At 36.2% G+C, this 21,947-nt stretch overlaps 2 protein-coding genes across 3 annotated transcripts; both read right to left on the bottom strand.

The window, feature by feature from the left end:
* Window positions 1-220: 220 nt before the first annotated feature.
* Window positions 221-10,971, bottom strand: LOC132052175 (protein PHYTOCHROME-DEPENDENT LATE-FLOWERING). The gene is made up of 12 exons (XM_059443570.1): window positions 10,675-10,971; window positions 9,070-9,112; window positions 8,880-8,944; window positions 8,713-8,793; window positions 7,589-7,669; window positions 6,627-6,788; window positions 6,453-6,551; window positions 5,016-6,376; window positions 3,482-3,705; window positions 3,249-3,397; window positions 2,431-2,469; window positions 221-2,340 (listed from the first exon to the last, which is right to left on the bottom strand). Exons 1-12 carry the CDS (start codon window positions 10,831-10,833, stop codon window positions 838-840), a joined length of 3,966 nt encoding a protein of 1,321 aa, XP_059299553.1. The 5' UTR covers window positions 10,834-10,971; the 3' UTR covers window positions 221-837.
* Window positions 10,972-14,174: 3,203 nt separating this feature from the next.
* Window positions 14,175-19,941, bottom strand: LOC132052176 (oligouridylate-binding protein 1B-like). Of its 2 annotated transcripts, none has more exons than XM_059443572.1 (12): window positions 19,719-19,941; window positions 17,318-17,379; window positions 16,993-17,095; window positions 16,777-16,853; window positions 16,642-16,703; window positions 16,389-16,476; window positions 16,110-16,185; window positions 16,000-16,030; window positions 15,693-15,812; window positions 15,426-15,508; window positions 15,070-15,246; window positions 14,175-14,746 (listed from the first exon to the last, which is right to left on the bottom strand). In XM_059443572.1, exons 1-12 carry the CDS (start codon window positions 19,821-19,823, stop codon window positions 14,486-14,488), a joined length of 1,245 nt encoding a protein of 414 aa, XP_059299555.1. In that variant the 5' UTR covers window positions 19,824-19,941; the 3' UTR covers window positions 14,175-14,485. The 2 variants fall into 2 exon arrangements, with proteins under 2 accessions (XP_059299555.1, XP_059299554.1); XM_059443571.1 differs by having other exon boundaries at window positions 15,426-15,511.
* Between the last annotated feature and the right edge of the window lie 2,006 nt (window positions 19,942-21,947).

Here is a 21,947-nt window from a genome sequence, read left to right on the forward strand (position 1 = left end):
CAGATCAAGCAGAAGGTGAAAGCAGTACCAACATGGTACGGATTCGAAATATTACTAAATTTAGGTAATAAAGTGGAAGCAATATAAAGCAAACACGAACTTGTATCCAAGGGCACAAGCATTTACCTATTCAAGTACTCAATTGCTCCATACTTTGGCATATTCAATACGACCACAGACGAAAGAGTTTCCTAGTTTAATCTTAAAATAAAGTCAAACGTTTACATTCTGATCCAACTACTCTGATTCTTTTAGCAGGAAAGTAAGAATATATACACATAAACATTGTACTCATTTACACGTTATCAACCAAGAGGATTACAACTATGTCACTGCCTTCATGCAAGACTGAAGTAAATCCTTTAATACCACCAGTTATGATTTCAGCTATATTCTGCTATCAATTTCATATTGAACTACAGTATGATTGATCACAACATATTTAGACAAATTGGATTAGACATCTCATATAGTATACCCAAAACATATGAATAAACCTAGAATAATAGTTGCTCTACCAGCTTATCACAGATCGACATCGGCGAATGAGTTTGTTCAGCCTGCTCAGGAGATTAAAAGCTGCCTCTTCACTCTCCCAGGCAAAAGAACGAATAATTTGCAAACCATGTCCCAAGTTCTTTTTGGTTTCCTTTTTGGGATTCAACAAACCAGACAATCCATGTTCCACAACCTTCAAAGACATCTGTTCAACAAGCACTGGCCAGAGGCGCCTTTTTGTTCCGTCTTCATGGCACCTTACCAGATTTATACATAGACATGGGAGGGGTGATATACCAACACCTTACAGTTTCAAAGGAGCTGAAGCTTCCATCTCAATTAGGCATTATTGATGGAATTACTCTTGTTCACACCTTGTAGCTCCATTGGAGAATTGGTTATACTACCTACTGACCCCATGGTTTGTGAACTCAACTGAGGGCTTGCTGGGCATGCCTCTGGATTACCGGTACTCATAGGATGTATAGCCCCTGAACTCAGCTGTGGGCTGAGCGGAGTTCGTTGGCTCATCATCTGCTGTGGACTGGCCTGTTGATGTTGCTGCTGCTGCGGCTGCTGGGAATTTTGATTCATTTGTTGTGGCATTGCCAGATTTGAAGGTGAGCCCACTGGAGGAGGTGAAACTACAGCCTGTAAAGGCGAAGCTGTCTCTTGCTGCTGTTGCTGCAATTGCTGCTGCTGTTGTATATGTTGCTGCTGCTGCTGCTGCATTTGTTGCTGTGGTAACTGCATCTGTTGCTGCAGCTGCTGCTGCTGCTGCTGCTGGTTCATGTAAGGATTCATACCAGCCATTAGCTTTGGTGGACCCATTGGACCCATTCCTGGTCTCTGCATTTGATTAATATTAGCTCGGTTCAGAGAGCTCAACACTGAAAGACCGGTAGAGCCTGGATGCATTTGTTGTCTCATTCCCGTAATACCACCTATACTTGACTGTGGGCTCCCCAACATATTTGGTCGGTTCTGTGCCATTCGCAGCTTGGATTGCATGATCATAGCTTGTTGTGGAGTGAGTGCACCATTACGAAGTTGCTGGTTGATTGCGTTGCTCAGATTTATTGGGTTTTGAGACATATTGCCCATGCCAGCGATGGCTCCCATTGGAGCTGAAATTCCAGGTCCACCAACTCCTCTTACACCTCCCATGCCCATAACATTACCAAGGCCACCAAGCGCAGCGATGTTATTGCTAATGTTCCCCATACCTACATTACCAAGGGCACCCATCATCATTTTCCTCTGCATCTGTGGATGCTGTGACTGCAATGGTTGTTGTTGCTGCTGCTGCTGCTGCTGTTGCTGCTGCTGTTGTAATAGCTGAAGTTGCAATGCCGATGATTTATTAGCCATTTGATTACCCAGCTGCATGGAATTCTGGCCAACTAGTTGAGACATTGGGTTCGAAGCAAGCATTAGCTGGGATCTTTGTAACTGTGGATGTTGCTGTTGTATCAGAGGATGTTGATTCTGCTGCTGCTGCTGCTGCTGTTGTTGCTGCTGCAGAGGAGATAACTGATCAGATTGTTGAGGTCTAGAAGGCATTGAAAGTCCTTGAGAGATCTGTAATGCTTGAGCATTCCCAGAAGGCAGTATTCTCTGTCCTTGCATGTTCTGGGGTGAATTTACTGATGAATTAATACCGCTAGACGGCCTTGCAAGCTCATTGGACAAACCAGAGACCCCTTCGGAGTATTGCTGCAGATCAGCTACTGCCCCATTTGGTGGCATTCCTGGCACGTTAGTTTGATTACTTGAAGAACGATTCATGCTGATTGGTCTTGGTTGGACATGATCTTCCACATGGTATCCTTCATGTACCATCTGCAAATACATTGTTGCAAGGCAAAATAAGGACAAGTTGCTGAAGCAATATTAATCCTTAGCACTTCAGATTTTACGCAGTTAACTTACCAGTGAACAAAACTGTGCAGCAAGCAAGTCCGCAAAGTGCTGTCACAAGAAAATTTCAGACATAAGAAACAGAAATGCATAAGATTATTGTAAATTTCTTCCACTGGCATCCCAATTTAAAATGGTTGAAACAAATAAAAATATTATCTCTTATGAACTCTCCTCCAATTACCATATCCACGAATTGATGCCTCTTAAGTATCCCATAAATTACACCTAGTTATTTCTGTTACTCGCTTTACCAAGACTTTGCTTGGAGAAATCTGATTAAATGTTTGAAATTCAGAATTCACTTGAGGCAAACATCATCAAAGATATTGATACATGCATATCAAAGGCAATAGTCATCAAATATTTGATCAACTGATCCTAAGATTTGATAATGTCAGGTTAAGTCACCTTATGAGATAAGCGAGAAATAATCAAGATCAATAGGAAGGTAGGAGTCTATTGATAAATTTCATGACACGACGATCTATATAGAAGGGCAGTTTTGTTGATACATTAGCCTTGAATAGGTTCAAGCCAAATTAATAAGTTCCAATGAGTATTGTACACACTTGCAAGTTTACGATTGGCGCATGGCAGAAATGGATTTAAAAGCACCACGATATTGAAACCTAGATCCAGGAATTATGGACTGCTTATCATTCTTCCACTTTACTTTTAAGGGTTTCCACATGGCTTTTAAATAAGAGATTCAGCTCAGAATAGCTGGCTTCAGAATCTCGTCCTACTTGATTAAGTAGGATGAGTGGACACCAAAAACAGGGTAGCCAGTCTGGGCCATACAAACAAATAGCGTGCTCAGCACTCACAGTATTCGGCAGCGTTGGGAGGTAATCCTCTGCAGTCGAGTAATCGACCTCATCTATTTCTCCAATACACATTGCCACAGTGCCGTCATTTGGCTTTTCTGACATGATCATTCTAGTCCGCACCTTAGGAACATATGAAAAACCATTTCCTAGTAGATAACATCAAGCAGTCAAAGGATCAGTTAGAAAATAGCAAATGATACAGATTAAGAGTGCATTAATTTAGGACAGACCTTGAATTATGCGTTCTGTCTGCAGAAAATTCAAGATTCTTCTTTTGCAAACATTTGTACTGCCACCTACTAGTGATTTTGACAACATTTTGCAAGATTCATCTTTAACATTCTCATTGTTTGAATCATTGGAAAGACAAATTAGCAGCTGTTGAGTACGAAAGGAATTCGGCTTCCTGCTAGAGTACTCCTCGACCTTAGGCTTTTTGGGATGAAGTTGAAACCTGAAATTCAGATGGTTAGCGTAAGCTTTTGAGGATCTTAATATAAGAGTAATATCATGCTTTAGGAACAGTGGTTGAGAACAATACTTAGTTAAAATAGCAAGCTGATAAATAAGAAGATATATATTACATCTGAAGTAAATATCACTTGATTTCACTTGAAAAAGCATGGGGGATCAAAAGAATATATATATATATATATATATATATATATATATATATATATATATATATATATATATATATATATATAGAGAGAGAGAGAGAGAGAGAGAGAGAGAGAGAAGCAGGGGTAACATGTGAAATTGTAACTCATCATTCCAACCAGAACTCTGTTATGCACAAAAATGGCACAAGTTCTTATTAATACCCATTAAGTAATACAGATATAAACTCAGACATCAGCATCTTTGGGCTACAGGAAAAAAGTGCAGATATTGTGTTTAGCTTTAGCCAAAACTTAAGGGTGCAAGACGAAAGAATTGAAGAAACCAAATGGACAACTTAAGTTGTAAGATGAAATAGCTTAAGAGCAAGATCAATTTTATCATCAATTTTATCACCAGAAGATAAACCACGATCATTAGTTCATTGCTGTAGGAATGACAGAGAAAGACAAGACAGAGACCAGGGAAAAAGATATACTTATCCCGCCATCCCATGTCAACATTGTCTAGTCCTCTTTGTTCTTTTTTGAGAAATAAAAAAAAGGATCATTTAATAGTACCAGTTTCAAAAAAATAAAAAATAAAAAAGGATCATGTTTCTTCTTGAGCTCGTCATCTTTGTGCATTCACATGCAGGTATTTTGCATAATTTGAAATAAACCTGGCAAAGAGTTTATTTAATTTAGTGTCAATTATTCTCCTCAAGCTGTCGTTCAAGAAATAGGCAACATGACAAAGCAGCTGTTGACTCCACCCTTTTTCAACATAAACCACCAATTACACTTTTGGCATTCTCGAACAAATATTTCATATGGGTTTAGCATAGATTTTATGAATATCAGAGCACCCACACGTGCGTCGCACATACCAGTAACATTGGTTACCACATAAGACAGCTTCTATTGTTATAAGTTGCACTTCTAGGCACAGATACTGAAACAGTAAGCTCCTTTATAAGGATGGAGTACAGTCACAACAGACTATTTTGAGTGAGCCAATTATCAAAAGGTAATATATGCATGGGAGGTGCATCCTTTTACCAAGATAACACAATTTAAGTTCTCTACTGGACATAATAAACTTGTGCTGATTCAAAAAAAAATAGCTAATTTAAATGGTCAAAATAATGTCCCATAAACATACCTATTTGTCAGCGATTCAATTTTGGAGAACCTTTCAAGCACGGTTTGATCTGCTGAATGTGTAGATCCTACAGGAGGACTGCTTGCATTTATTGGAAGACTCATGGTACTGACACTGGCAGGAGAACCAACTCCACTCATCATGGGGGTCTTAGGGACAGAATTGGATCTCCGCTTTGCAGCAATTTGAGCCTGGTGTTGCCGCTGCATGGAATCATTGGCGCTAGAAGTCATAGATGTTGTTCCACCAGCTGCTTGCTTCTCCTTCATTGATTGTATTAGTCCACTAGTCACAGCTGCACCATATTGAGCTCCTACAGATCCATTTGAAAACTCTCCAGACTTAGACGATAAAGGAGATTGAGGCAAACCTCCTGCAGAAACACGAGGACTTTGCACTATTTTCCTGTTCTGATATGGGTCCTCTTTCCGGAGACTATTTTCAAGAGGCTGACCAACGGTGTTCCAGGGAGACTGATGAAAGCCAGACCGCATAAACTGCTGAGGCAGTCTCTGCTTTAGTCGGGCCTGCTGGGATTCCATAAGGTTCATATCCGATTCCACCACCTGCATCTCATTTTTAGTCCTTCCTGGCTCTAATTTGTCCAATCTTTCTATCTCAGCAGGCTCTTCCTTTAAGTTAAACTTTATTCCTTGCTGTCCTGCAGTGAATGGCATTGTTCCAGCTTCCTGGTTCAGACCCCCTTCAAAAATCTGTTGGGGATACTTTTGCATGCTTGTATTAGCATATGCAATTCCCCTGGGAGTTGAATGCTGCTGTAATAAAGAACTCTTCCAGTGCAAATCTGGAGCATGAGAGCCATCTATTTGTCCGCCTATAAGTTGCTGTTGATTGGAATCAGCACTCATATGTGTAAACCTTGCCCTCTTATTCAAGTTGGAGAGAGGAGATGCTTGGCCATCATGATTCTCTCTCTTACCATGTAAAGAAGCAGCACCAGAGCCCATTGCATCCGCATATTGAAGCATCATATCTGGCGCAGCAGGAGAAGCTACTGGTGCATTTAAAACTCCTGACCTATGGTCCTGCATGATTCTTGGACTCACAACCCCCATTTGATACTTTGGTTGGTGAGATACTGAAGGCGATGCTGGAATAGAGGTCTCAGACCCAAAACTGTTACTTCTTAGTGCCAACATATTGGTTGGTCCATTATTTTGTCGATTCAGATTCTCATGAGCAGGCTGCAGCAGAAGCTGTCCAGTGTCTGATGACCTCGAACTTTCTGGCACTCTATCTATGCAAACATTTTTCCCATGGATCTTATCATTAGACGTGGAAATTACATCTGGATGCTGCCTTAGTCTTCTCCTCCTTAGATTGCTTATACCCAATGTTAACTGTAAACAAAATACAGGACAGTTTAAGTACATGAGCTCCTTCTACCACATGAAGATGGATAAAAAAGCACACTACCTTTGAGGAAGCTTGGTTGTTGCAGAGCCTGTCTAACTTTGGGGCGGGGTCTAAGCAAAGTTGTGGTTGTAGGGCTCTTAATATCCGGGATTCGACTTCCTACAGTAGAAGAGAATATTGCTTTAAAATAAAATAACCATTTCAATGCCACTAAGAGGGGTCGATCTTACTAACCATCATATCACCATATGTCCAAGCACTATCTGAAATCAATGGAATGTCCTTCACCACATTTTCAAGTGACATTTTTAGACATACTCTGTTAATAATGGGACAACCAGGGTCTGAAGGCATATTTTGTCCAGCTTCAGAGAAGCACTTCCGATAATCTCGCACCTGCAATAGTAATCCCATCCCAAATTAAGAAATAAAAGACTATCTGAATTCTATGTTTATGCGAAGGAATGGTGACAGTCATTTCAGAAGAAGAAATAAAATGTAGAAGTTAGCAAATTTTAACTCTTCATTAGGAAAAAGAAGATGATGAAGTACAATAATAAACTCTATAGCGAAAACGCCAAATCAGTAACTGGAGACTTCTACTTTCGCAGCAAGAAGAATAAAGTGAATGACAAAGCTGAGTGACTGACATCCAGTTAAAAGTTGTTTTAATCTCTTCCATAAAGCAGAGACGCAGAATTGGAAGTTCTGAACCCGTAATCTAATTCCCTCTCTCTCTCCTGTTTATATGACACTATTGGTATTGGGGAATTAAACATTTTTTCTTTTACAAGGATCCATTCAAATGTGCCTAAATATTTTAGATATAAAACACTGTGATTTATTGTTTTTTGGTGTTTTTATAACTAAATATTTAGGCACATTTGAATGGATCCTTTACGTACTTACCAAATATGTAACCTTATTTCAAAAAAATTGATAAATTGATGTCCTAATCCAAAGTCCAAACCGAATATTAGATGCTTTAACTCTTGCACTCTCCGTCATTCATTTTGTGACGGAGGAAGCATGTATTTCTTAAGAAGAAGCTGGTCTATAAGCATCTCTTAGCATAAGACAAAATATTAACAACTCTCTACTCACAAGATGGTGAATACAAATGGAAGAAAGCAACATCCATGATATTCTAAATCTTATAGGAGTTATTATTGCTCCTCTAGAACCAAAAACTTTACCTCGCAGACTAGGGTCCCATCAACATATTTGCAAGGTATATCCTCAAATATATCACCGGGCAGATGTCCAGACTCAATTGCCTGCAGGTGCATAAATAGACAAACAGAATTTGTTTTGAGAAAGGTAACAGTATAAATATACGACAACAACAACAACATACCCAGGGTGATCCCAAAACGGTAACAGTATAAATATAAAACGAAAAAATTAGATAATAAAACTAGATAATCGAACAAACTTTGTATAAACCGGTTGTCATATATAAGTAACAGCAAATTTGGTTTCTTCAGGAAGAGTGAAGCGAAGTACATCCTAAAAAGGAAAGAGGGACGTGCAGAACGGCTTCGGCATCGTAAGCATTCCCACAATCAAGTTGCTTTCACTCCTCCAGTTTAATTAATATTGACTCGAGTTATTATTATAGAAGCTAATTATTATCCAAATGAAAACTGCTAGACCACAAAGTGTTTACAGATCAAAAGTATATAGACAGATAAATGCTTATAAAAAACACAGACAGATAAGTTCAATTCAAAAGTGACCATTAAGTTTCTGTCTCTCAATGATACTAGACTTTCACGAAAATATACTACAGTTTGCTAGCAGCTGCTGAATATATTTGGATACCACCACAGAGAGCAGCCTTTTCCACTTGGTAGGTGCAGTGCGGGATGTGACCTTAATGGCAGACAATCTAAGGAAGATGAAGCAAATTATCATGAGCTGGAATTGCTTGTAAAGACAATGGCGAGGACACCACCTACTGGAGCACGGGAGCCTTACATCACGGATATGGACCCCGGGCATTTCTTTAGGTGCTACCAAAGACAGAGATGTCAAGTTGGGTACCAATGTATGCAGTTTGGACATTTTTGGAATGAATAGAAGGTTCTCTCATAGATATATATGTTGTAAAGAACATTTTTGATATAGATAGTATGAAACACTTGATAGATGATTGTGGTTGACCCCCGTTTGTACAGATATTTTACAGTATCTTCTTTTGATATTAATGCAATTAATTTGTTAAAAGGAGTTCGAGAACAAAGGTAAAGATGATCCACAGACCCAGAGATAGGGATAGATAAGGAAAGAGGGAAAAGAAAGCTGACAGTACACTTACTGAAAAGAGAGTTTCAGATGCTCTATCATATGGATGCAATAATTTCGGAACATTTTCAGAGGCTTGATGCCCATGTTGGTTCTGCAATTGAAAAGGAAAGCATAAAACTCTCAGCTGAAAAACCTGACAACCATTATATTGTGCATATGAGATGAGTAATAACAAACCTCAGAGGGCTTCCCAATAGAATATCCATCCAGGAAAAGGCACAATGTGAAGGAAACTTCATTATCTGCTCAATATAACACAATAAGCACAGCTGAAATAAAGAAATAAAAATTGTAAAATAAGTGGAGAAAGAACAGTCTCATTTGTCCTCCCCATATACATGAAGTCCTTCACAAGATCCTCACTCACCAGGGACTCTAGTAATATCCTTGCTCCCAAGCACAACCGCACCCTATAGCAGACGAGGATGTTATCAGTTAAAATAAAAATTTGAGAGATTCTTCAAAAGAAACACAATTTATGAGGGATCCTTTTTCATGATCTGCCAGTGAGATTAATAGTAGCACATTGTCAAGTAACTATCTATGATGGACTAACTATTTATGGTAGAAACTATTAGCTGACAGCTTCGGCCTCACTTCACCAAATTTTAGAACTTAACTTGATCTTGCTAAAAGTTTGGTTTCATTTATTTCCTCTTTTTATTAAATTTCATGAGTCAGGAGTTCCACTTGCCTTTATGGCATGTGCATTCATACTGTTCGGGATTTTTTCAGTCTGGCAAATAAACCAAATGTGTGTAGGCATGAAAGTTCCCACCAAATTCAACCTCATTTACATGAGATAAAGTTTAGGAAATTCTACTGTACTCTTTGAGATCGTCTAGTTTGCTTATAAGAAAACTAATCCAGACATAAAATTGTGCATTATCAATACAAAGCCTGCATCACCAATGCAATTCTATAGTATCAGTTAACTGTTGGATTTCCAAGATAAAACGCATATAACCAATACCTGCATAACTTTTGTGATAGTCTGTATTATTTTATACACGATAGAATGTGAAATAAAATTACATGTATTAGCAATATCAGCTAATCTTGGCTTTGGTATTGCGATATGTGCATTACGAACTTTGTATTAGTGTTCATCATATAACAATCCCCATATTATTATTATTATTCACCTTATAATTATCCATGTATTACAATCCCTGCATAACTAGTCCAAGAACCAAACTCCCCTTTTATATTTTACTCCTCAAAAATAGTCACACAAGCTTCACATAAAAGTAAACTCATTCGCTTAGGGGTAGATCATAAAGAAAAGGATAGAAATCGCAAATGGGAACTCAAGTGCAACTCAAAGAACTTATCTTTTTGCCAAAAGAAACAAAAATTAAGAGATTAAAGGGTAAATTCTATAATAAAAAATAAAAATAAAAACAGAATAGGGTGCTAAAGCAACAGTAAAATTAGCAAATTTAGGCAGTGCAATATGCAAAAAACTCAATCAAATTAAACTCATCTTACAAACCCAAAAAGGGGGTAAATTATACTAACAAAAATGAAGACATTGAAAATCCAATTACAATTTACAGAAATGTGAATGATAAATTACAATTGCAACTCAAAGAACTTGTCTTTTTGCCAAAAGAAGCAAAAACTAAGAAATTAAACGGTAAATTCTAAAAGGGTGCTAAAGCAACAGTAAAAATAGCAAATTCAGGGATTGCAATATGCAAAGAACTCAATCAAATTAAACTCATCTTACAGACCCAAAAAGGGTAAATATTAGAATAGCATAGCAAATTAAGAAATTAAAGGGTAAATTCTAAAAAAAATAACATATTAGTGTGCCAAAGCAAAGTAAAAATAGCAAATTTAGGGAGTTCACTATGTAAAGAACTCAAATCAAATTACACTCATCTTACAGGACACAAATGAGCAAATCTTAATAGTACAGGGACCAAAATGAAGACATTGAAAAACCCAATGTGAATAACAAAATTACCGTGAGCTTTCCAGCAGCAGATGTGGAATTGGATTCATTTACTGAATTCCTTTCTTTATTAGCTTCAAAAGCGACGTCGTTTTCTTCTTCGTTTTGGGGATGTATTGGTTTGGGCTTAAACCTTGTACCGGTTTTGGAGACCTTAAATGAAATCCCCATTGCCGGAAATTTTTACAACAACGTTGATCCGATGTTGGGAGACTTAATAAAGAAGAATTATATTTGATTCAATGAAAAAAGTGTAATTTTAAGTGAGTTGGGTGAAGTAGTGTTTGTGTGTATTATTGGGCATAATTATTAACAAGCACATAGATGATGCAGAGACCTTTGTGAAAAGAACTGACTTTGGACGTGTTTTTTTTTATTTTTTTGGTGAAAGAAAGGAGAGAATATGAAAGGGAGGCCCAGGTTGAAGCTCGTGATCCAATTCTCTTTTGGGCCCAAAAGCCTGACAGGCAAATAGGGTCATTTTCGATAAGAAATTACACTCAATGATCTTGAAAATTGGCGTTCTTGAATTTTTGACCCCCCCGATTGCTCCATGGGAAAATGTTAAAGGTCAAAAAACAAAGATTGATGTCAATATGGCAAAACTTGTTAAACTTGAAATTTTGCCCAAGGGCAAGCCGGGTAAATATTCAAGACCACCCATCTCCTAGACTTTGTAACGTTATTTAATTTGTGATCTGTTGAAGAAAATTATGCGAAAATAGTCGCTAACCCTAAAGTTGGAGTTCAATGTCGGGCAAATCACTAGAAGATTTGACTTGCAACAATTTATGGAGGATCGCCGAGATTTAGTAAGAAAATATTCTGGTGTATTCTGGTGGGTTATCGAAAGTTATGATGAATGGATTTGTCAAAACTCTTCACGAATCAGCAAGAATATTTTAGTACAACTTTCTCATAAATTCTGGAGAATCACTAGGAGTTTCTGACGTACGATTTGCCGCAACAAATTACAAGGATTCTGGTACAAATAGTGTTTTAACTTTAGAACAAATTGTTCACAAATTCTTGCGGATCACTAAGAGCTTCTGATGAATGGGCTTTCGACAAGTCCCTATGAATCATCGATTCCAGCACAAATTGTGTCATAATTTTGGAACAAATTGTTCACAACTCTATCCAGATCACCAGAAGTTCCTGAGAAATTCCACCAATACGATTTTACTTCAAGATGTATAGGTCACGGGTTCGAGCAAACACTAATGCATGTATTAGGGTAGGCTATCTGCATCACACCCTTTAGGGTGCGGCCCTCCCCCGACCCTACGTGACTACGTTGCACCGGAGTGCCCCCTTTTGCCATAATTGGTCCAAATCAACTCCAAATTTTATAGGGGAACTTACACAAATACTGGTAAATATACAACTATTTTTTAATTTACAGAATCTACAAAATATATACCCTATAAATGATAAAAGGAAAAAATCTTTAGATATGGTCAATCTAGTATAAATATGGTAACAAATTTATACAGGTTATAACTTTTCCTTAATTTGTCCCGACAAATTCTCCTTCCTATCATTAATAATAGAACTAATAATATGATGAAAGCAATAATATTAAGTATACTTGACATAAACACTATATATGTGCCATATATACTAAATTACTAATCATGTAACTTTAAGTCGTCTTTTAAATGCTTTTCCACTTTCCCTTTAAATTTAGCCCTCAAACATGAATAGTGTTAATATAACATACATTAAAAGTAATATACTATATAAGTTAAGTTTATCATATAAGTGCATCGATATACTATATATGTTATGAAATACATTAATATAAATACCTTTATATTGATATTTTAGGAATGTAAAAAGTTATATTTATAAGTTCATAATTTAATAAGTTGCATCTGTATAATTATTTTAAAGTAGTTGTAATATATTTTTAATTACTATTTTAAAAAGTTGTTCTTTATGTGATTTTCCCAATTTTATACCCAACATTATAATACCAATCCAACAATTTTTAATTTTTAATGGGTAGATTCAACTCAATCCTTTAAAAATTAATAAATCTACTTTGTCTTCTTCAACAATCCTGCGGAACAAAACCTGACAATGGTAATATTCATGTTTTTTCAACCAAATCAATCCAATTAACCACAAACGAGAATTGTGTCTTCAATTTTCCACATCACATATAGAGAAGATGAATTGTCAGACAAAAAAAAATATAGAGAAGGTGAGAAGGAGGAAAAAGGAGGGGAAGGAGGAGGAGAATGAGCACAATTCTTTGACGAATGTCTATATTTGCTAAAAGAAATTACATGATAAAAAATAAACACCAGCCTTTAAGAAGGAAACCTGATTAAAATTCTTGCTCAATAGCCCCCTTTTTTTTTTTTTGGATGTTAGGCGGATGATTTTGTTGGTTATCATTATTTTGTGTATTCTAGGATAGAGTAGCATCATACTTGCTACCCAAAAAAAAAAAAAAAAAAAAAAAGTCGCAGCTCGTCATTGCACTGATTTGGACCCAGAAAATGGGAAAATCCAATATTTAAAAATTGTATCGAGAAAGAAATAAAGTTGGCAACTCCTTATCTACACTACTATTTGTTGTGTATCCATGCGGCATGTACTTTACATTATTTGTAATTGTAGTTAAGTGTACATTACTTTAATCTCAGAATTGATTGTTATCAACAAGTGCATTTCAACAGACCTTATACCCATATCACCAACTTGAAGGTTTAGTGCTCCAACAGAATGCACTCCTGCAGGTTCACATACTTGCAATACGAGAGTGCAAGGCAAACAATACCACATATACTGAAAAGCAGTTGAGCTTATATCTAGACTATGAGCCCGTTTTTGGGTTTATAAGTTGGCTTTTATAAAAAAATGTTTTTTTGTTTTTTGAGTGTTTGGCCAGCTTAAAGTCATTTTTGTCTTAAAATAAGCTCAAAAAAATAATGATTTCATTTAACTTAAGCTTTTCTAAATCTTTAAATATACTGTTAAAAAGCAAAAAAAATAAGTTGACTACCCCAACTTATTTTTTTCACCTATATGAAAGCTATTATGCTCAATCCAAACGGGCTCTATGTCTTCAACATTTGTCTCCACGACAATATAATCCATTCTGTGCTGGTAAAACAGCATCCTTGACCAGGAGGACGAGGAAAAAGAGAAGAATGACTGGCGAAGAAAAAGATCTGATGAAATTCAGTGAGTGAATAGAGTGACAATAGAGGTAAGTAGGATGCATAATCTAAACTTGTCAAACAATGGAAACCCTCACGTAATACTTACTGCTTTTTTATTTAAGGAAAAGAATAAAAACATATTTTTCTGGTCGGATATCAATTGGCTCACTCAATGGCTTGCCTGGATTTCACTAGGTTTTTGGATCTTAATCTTTATATAAAAAAAAATAATGCCTGGTGGTGTGAGGTGTAGCATTGATCGCCAGTGCTGTTGCTTGACATGTAACCGTCTTTCTTTGGAGACTAGAGAGGACAACCCAAAGGGAGAACAGTGGATTTACCAAAAGCGCCTACTAGCAATGTTGGTCAAAAATAAGACCAAAAACGAAAAGTTCTAAATAATGTCACTACATCAAAGCATGTATGAACAACAATAATGGAGCAAACCTCCTAGTATTCCCTCATTCCTACTAAACTGGAAGACAATGCATATATTATACGTATTGATACACGTGGCACTCACATCTAACTAGGCATGATGCCTAAATATTACTACGAACAGAATAAGAACATGAGAAAACCCCGAGTGTTATTGAAGATAACTAGGTAGAAAGGCAACGGCAACTGCTGATATCTGACTCGGCACATCACTGATAATACATGAGCTGTTGTGCAGCCATATTCTGGAAACCACCATCATATATAGCTTGGCTTGCTCCAGAGGCCATCCCCATTGATGCTTGCTTCAAAGGATGTTGACCCATGAGACCGGGGATACCACCCATCTTGCTCATAGCCAGCTGCCTCTCATAAGCCAAAAGGTCAGTGGCCGAAACACCTATGGGAGCTGGTGGAGGAAGTGGGTTCGAGGTTGTTCCAGGCGGAGTTGGCTTGTTACCCCACGAACACTGGGAAGTACATATATTAGAGATGTTAACTATAAGGATTAACACATATTGATTAGTCTAAGAACAAGGCTATACAAATGTCCATTCTCTTGACACAAGTTTCATCCTATACCAGCGGAAAAAGAAAAAGAAACAAGCTCCAAACCATCTCGCATAATAAGCATTCAGGATAACAGCAAATAATTCAAATAGCAAATAATTCCTTTTTTTTTTTTTTTTTAATCAAGTAAAAGTATTTTCAAATAGCAAATAATTCAAATACAGCAAACACAAGAAAGCAAGTATTTCAATAGAAAAAATGGCTATCAAGCACAAAGATAAACCTTAATCTGCCTTCCACCCAGAACTGAGTGGGTATTTCCCATTTGAATTGCTAAAGCTGCCTCAGCATGAGTATTGTATCTTACAAAACCAAATCCTTTATCACGCTGAATTCGAACTTCCTCAATCACTCCAGCACCAAGGGCATGAAAGTAGCGATGGAGATCGAGCTGTGATACCTGAAATAATAAAGGCTGTAAGGGAGAAGTCCTTGCCAAAGGCAGGAAGCAAATACAAGGAGGAAATCAGAGGAGAATATGCCAAGGCAGCGTGGCTTTTCCAACCTAAAAATTACAGTGTTGACATTTTCTTAATGGAGGAGAAGTGGACACTAAACCATGGTAAGAGAGGTGCTCACCTCAGGAGCAATATTGCCCACATAAACGGTAGTGTATTGTGGGTTATTTTCAGGAGCATCACTGTTCGCTGCGTCTTTACCATCTTCTACAATACCAGAAAGGCAAATAAACAGGGAACTTAGTTCAGGTAATACACAACAAAGAGAAGTGCATGAACCGAATCCACTGAATTCAACTAGCCTCGATACACAGTACTTAAGCTTGTCTTGCATAAACTTCTTTACCAATTAAAGCACTGGCCAAGGGTCCATAAAAGATTTTCGTACCTGATGAACCATTTGTTAATTCCACAACACTTTTGGCATCAGAACTCTGCTTGTCGTCATTCGAGCTAGCACCTTTGGTAGCCCAGTTGCAACGTATCTGCCTACTACCAAGCCATTTGCCTTCAAAAACAAAGGAGAAAGAAAATGCACACAATCAGCCACTCAGACTAGAAGCAAGTTTATATATTTAAACTTAAGGTTAATGTAAATGAAATCTTATAGCTCCCCACTTCTTGGGGATGATCTACAACATACACATATTGAACGAAGTGAAATGTGTACAAAAAACTGCTCAAATGCTCCCTACCTGTTAAATCGTTAATGGCACTTTGAGCATCCTGCAAAAATAAGTAAGTTTATTGCAATATCAAAGAGGGGTCAAAAAGAAAACATGAAGCTATATATCAAAAAAGTTACCTGTTGGTTACGGAAAGAAACAAAACCAAAGCCCCTAGAACGCCCAGTCTTTTGATCCCACATAACCCTTGCATCACTGTCATGAAAATAAAAAAAGGGACAATTAGCCGCTGGATATTACGCATTACCAACCCTGTCATTGTTTCCCCTGTGGATGCATTCTACACCTTCTGGAGTAAATACGCTAAAGGCATGATACAATCATTAGGTGAGATTCAAGAAGAGAATGAACCTTCCGACATTTTTTAGGGTGGATTCAGATAGGAGAATGACACTTACGAGCAACTAGGGTAAACAGAGAAGCAAGCAAACAGCATTGCATCAGTAACTTCGGGGCTCAGATCACCAACAAATATATTAAAGTGACCTGCAAAAAGCAGAATAACACTATTCACACGGGTTCACGAACTAGCACCCCAAAAAAAGGGCCGAAACGCAAAGTTAATTGAGGATCAAACATTTTTTGAAACTGGTAACTATTAAATTGAGGATTTTGAGGATTAAACATTGATAGATCGAAACTGAAACTTACTTGACGTGTCCTCCCTCTGTCCACTGGCAAATGCCCAATTAACTTTAATAGGCTGCCCAAACCTGTAACGACGGAGTAAGGGTCACAGCAAAACCAAGGCCAAGTTCGAAACAGAGAGCTCATAAATTTACTTACAGATGCCTTCCATTAAGGGTGACTATAGCAAGTGCAGCTGATCTACGATCATAGTAATGCATGAAACCATAAGATGACTGCAAGAGAGAACAGACTCGTCAATTACAGAGGTCAGAGAGAGAGAAAAAGGTCTACAATACTTAAGGAGAAGAGAAAGGTGGAAGCCCTAGTCGCAGGGAATTCAGACAAAGCTAAACACAGAGAGAAGAATATAACCTTTTCCTTCCTTATCAGCTTGCATCCTTCCACAAGACCAGTACTGGAGAAAACTTCCTGAAGAAGAGGTTCAGTCACTTGCGGGTGAATATTCCCAACAAACCTGCATTTTCTCAGAAATAAAGAAACTAAAAGATTTAAAAAAAAAAAAGAAAAAACAAAAGGGAAAAAAAAATACATGAAGCTATAAGAACCTTCTCCAATAATCAAATCATAACAAATGAAAATTAAGTTAAATGCATAAAATTCAAAAACACCAAAGAAAATCTCAAAGAAAACAGGCAGGAAGAGAGAAACAATAGATTGGCCCCAAAAAAACACTCACACACTGCGGCAAGTGCTTGGATCGAACCCAGGAGGCAGATTTCCACTAGGTATTGGCTCAATCTGCATCAACCCGAATGTATATGAGTATCTAAGGTGGTAAGAATAAATAAAAGTAGAAAATACAGGCCTCATTCGCAGAGTATATGTGGAAAATAGGAACAAATTCAGAATTGCAAAGGAAAAGATAACGGGTACGCTCCCTCTCCCCACCCACCACCCCAACACACAAAAGCTAGAAAATAACAAAGATGTAGAAGTGAAAAGAATATACCATAAAAGCAGCATTCTGTCAGAGCTCAAATACAATTTTACGGGTTCCAACAAGTATCTAGAAATAATCTTTTTCCACTTCCTTCTTTCCCTCTCCCTCCTATTTTTTGTTGATCTCATTGTGTAAAGGGGAAAAAGATATAAAGCAGAGTAAAGAAACTACAAAGGACCAATTTACAACAAACTCGTGACAACATTGAAGATAATTGATTCCCACAGAAGGATTTCATTGAATAATCAGATTTTCTTTCACAAGGCTGTTTACCTAATACCATACATCACAAGCAAGCCAAAAGAGAAAAAGTAAACATTGGTAATGCAGCCATTTTGATACTGAGGGAATAATCATACAAATAGGAATTTCTAAATTAAAATTTGTTTCTCTATGACATCTCATTTTGAGATATCATGGATAACGGGTCGACTCCAATAACAAAGACAGACTCCATAAAAACATAAAATCCAACACCATGATAAGGTACTACCTCATGACTAGATCATTTCTCCAAGATTTCAAGTTCCTAAAGGTTTTAATATATGGCCTTTTTCTCTGCCACAACCATAACATACAAACTACATAGGGCTTCCACAGCTCTCCCAGATTCGAGTACAATTCTTTTTCACTTTCTCACACCACGCTCACCACCCCCTGGGAATACGTTTAGTTCTCCCTCAGTCACCTATTGTATCTCAGTAGGTTTTAAGGCGGAGCTGAGACGGTCCTTTTCTCTAAGTCAAAGCCAAATCTTTCGACTTTCATCTCGCCTTGCCTTGTTTGAGACTTTTTTAAATAACCCAGTCATAATCATTTGGTCGAACATAACCAGCAAGCATTACAAAGGAATAACCTTTCACTATCTGACTCCCTTGAAGGAGGGTCCACTTAATTCTTCCTCAAAGAACAAGTCTCTTATATTAAGGATATTGCATTTTGGACCATTTATCACATGAAGCTCACCAAATCTAGCTATAACGTGAAAACTAATGATGTAAATGTCGATTTTTTTTTTTGGTAAAAACAATTTTCCACTAGTATTTGGTTAACTTTCCTGTTGCATATACTTATCTCATACTCCATGTCACTTCAACCAACAATTAAAATATCATTTATCAATCTTTAATTCTTAAGAATATAACCAAATTCTACCCTCAATACCAATCCTCCACCTTGTATGATTACCATATGTCTCCTATTTTTATACTCCATGAAACATAGGAAAATGATTCAAAAAATAATCTCTCAATGTGAAGTGTCTTCATAAAAATATTTTCCTTCATGCCATACACACAATAAAAATAAATCTAAGAAGATTACAGAAATTGTCATGCAGCAGCAATGACTGCATAATTGATGCTCCCTCCCAAAAAGTCAAGTTCAAATTTATGACATGCAATGTTTCGAACTTTGAAAGAATATTAGCATCCAACCAAAATTTAAAGATACAGATGGATTAACCAGACCAACATAAACGGCTTTGGAATAACCCCCTTTTATTATTATTAAGTTATGCTCTTGAGATAATCAAAGTGGGTTGACAAGCTTAAACCTAAAGCATAGAGAGTATGACCCACATGTTTAGAAGCCTCTCCCAACCGAGAAATGAACTACATAAACACGACTCTTAAACATGGCGGAGCTATAGCCAAAAAATTGCACGGTATACACAAGCTCAAAATTTTTTTTTTCTTATACTCCCTCCGTCCCAATTTATGTGGCACCATTTGACTAAGCACAGAGTTTAAGAAAGAAAGACATTTGAAATTTGCGGTCCAAAACAAGCTTTAGATATTTGTGTGGTTTTAAATCATCTCATAAAGCTAAATTGTTTCTAAATATAGAAAGGTGACATTCTTTTTTGGAACAGACTAAAAAGGAAAATGTGCCACATAAATTAGGACAAAAGGTGTATACATCGAATCGCCTCGACTTGTTCTTATGTTTACTTGTTTATAATTTGATCACCTTAGTAAAAATTTCGACTCCACTGCTCTTATATGCATATCCAAACACTACATTTCTAACCAACAACACAATAAGTCTACGAGAAAGATTAAAAAAAAAAAAATCGAGAATAGACAAAGCGATCAGCAAATATACAGTCTAAATTAGAGACAGAAAAAAAAGAAACCTGAGGAGGAGCTAAGAGGCCAGGATGATAAAGAGACTGTTGTTGAAGAAGAGCTTGTTGCATCAAAGCTTGTTGTTGTTGTTGCTTTAGCCTTTGATTCTGCATTTTCTCTTCTAAAGATCGATTCGATTGAGCGAAGAAGAGGAGAGATAGTCACGGTGGTGGTAGGGTTCTCAAGGAAACAGAAAAAAGAAGCTCCTAGAACAAGGAGGAAAAAAAAAAAGGGAAAAAAAAAGAAAATGGAAAGAGGATTTTACCGGATGATGATGGTGACATTTAGAAAAGAGAGTAAACCGTTTGGTACCCGACCCGTTTAGTGCTCTTATAGCCGATTTTGGGATCCTATTTAAGATAAAGCTAAAATTTATAAATTTTATAACAACAACATCATCATACCCAGTGTAATTAGGGTCTGAGAAAATAGAGTGTATTCAGAACTTATCCCTATCTGTAGATAGAGAGGTTGTTTCAGAAAGAACCTTGGCTCAAGAAAATTTCTAAATTTTATAAGTTTAACCATTTTAAACTAACTTCAAATATAAATGATTGACGTTGCAAAAATAGCTCATGAGATTAAAAAATTTTGCCAAAAGTTTCATCGAAAGTCCTAAGCTTCACACTGTGTTGTTTGATGTTTGGTTTGGAAGTCCCAAACTTCAAATATTTTTGTTTGAAATTTGGCTTCGCACTTTCCAAACTTTAGATTCATATATCTGAAGTTTGAACTATCAACCTTAATATCGGACCTTAATTCATCCCATAATATCTTTCTCTCTATATATATATACATATGTATAAATATCTTTCTCTCTCTATATATATACATATGTATAACTTGGTACTGCAAAAACTTTATTTAAAAGTAGCCTATGAAAGTTTAAAATTTGTGATTGAAACCATCATTGGCTTGAATATAATTCATACTAGTATTTTGATAATACGCAAATGTCGAGTTCAATACTTCAAATATTAATAGCCAAACTAGTAAAAATGCTAAAATTGAATATTTTCAAATACTAGATACAAATTGTGTCCAAACATAGTTGATAATACATTGTTTGAAAGTTACTTATTCATTACTACATCCCAACTTGCGTCCATGGAGATAGCTCAGAATAATCACAAGGATGATGATTTGAAAAACGAAAAATATTACTCTATCAGGCTTCATGCAAATTGAATGAATGTTCGATTATTCACTCGTCAAAATTTTATTTGTTCAATACTTAAAATTAAACATGGATATGTAGTTCGAAGATAGAGAACAATAATTCATTTAGTTGCATTAAGCTTTCGAGGGACTCGTTCAAAGATTAATTGAACTATTATTCAATAGAAAATAAGAGTTTTAAAATCAAAATTATCGGCATCTAATTAGAAAGAAAAAAAAATTCTTCTTTTCTGCATTGTATGCCTTATATCTTGAAGAATTTATTTAACAAATATATGCACATTTCAAGTTCTAGTAGTAGTTGAAAAATAAATATTCATAACCTTTCTAGTGAGTTGTTGTATGAATTAAAAACTGACTATCAGGTGTAATTTTTACTATATTTTGTCGACCAACTTTTATTTTCTTATTTTGTTGGACCAACTTCCATCTTTCTTCAGTACAACATGTACCTGATAGTATATGAATTGAAATTAAAAAAAATTCAATTAAATTTGTAAAAATAGTTAAGCCGAGAACTTTATTTAGAATTAAAGAACTTATGAATATTCAAAATTTATGAGTAAAATCATTATTTCGCTTGCAGTATAATTCATTCCATATTTTAATATTAGACATATATTGAATTTAATATTTACAAATATTAGTATCAATATTGGAAAAAATATAAAAATTGAATATTTTCAAATATTAAAATACAAATTACGTCCAAACATAATTGATATATCGTTTGAAATATCGCATTGATCACATCTCAAACTGCAAAGATAGCCCACAACAATTAGGATGATGATGATTTCAATAACGATAAATACTTTTCTAGAGTTCATCCAAATTGAATCAATTAGTCAATTAACTATTCGTCAAAATTTCATGATTAGAATTAAATAAAAATATATAGCTCCAAGACTTTAGAACAAAATAAGTTAATTATTTGCACAGTTTTTGAGGTACTCATTGAAAACTTACTTAATAGAAAATAACAGCTTTATAGGCTGTTTGATCAAGTTTATTTTCCCCCAAAAAGTACTTATTTTTTAATAAATGTTTATTTTTTT

Source organism: Lycium ferocissimum, chromosome 4 (genome assembly GCF_029784015.1).
Source record: "Lycium ferocissimum isolate CSIRO_LF1 chromosome 4, AGI_CSIRO_Lferr_CH_V1, whole genome shotgun sequence".
In the NCBI taxonomy this organism is placed as follows: Eukaryota; Viridiplantae; Streptophyta; class Magnoliopsida; order Solanales; family Solanaceae; genus Lycium; species Lycium ferocissimum.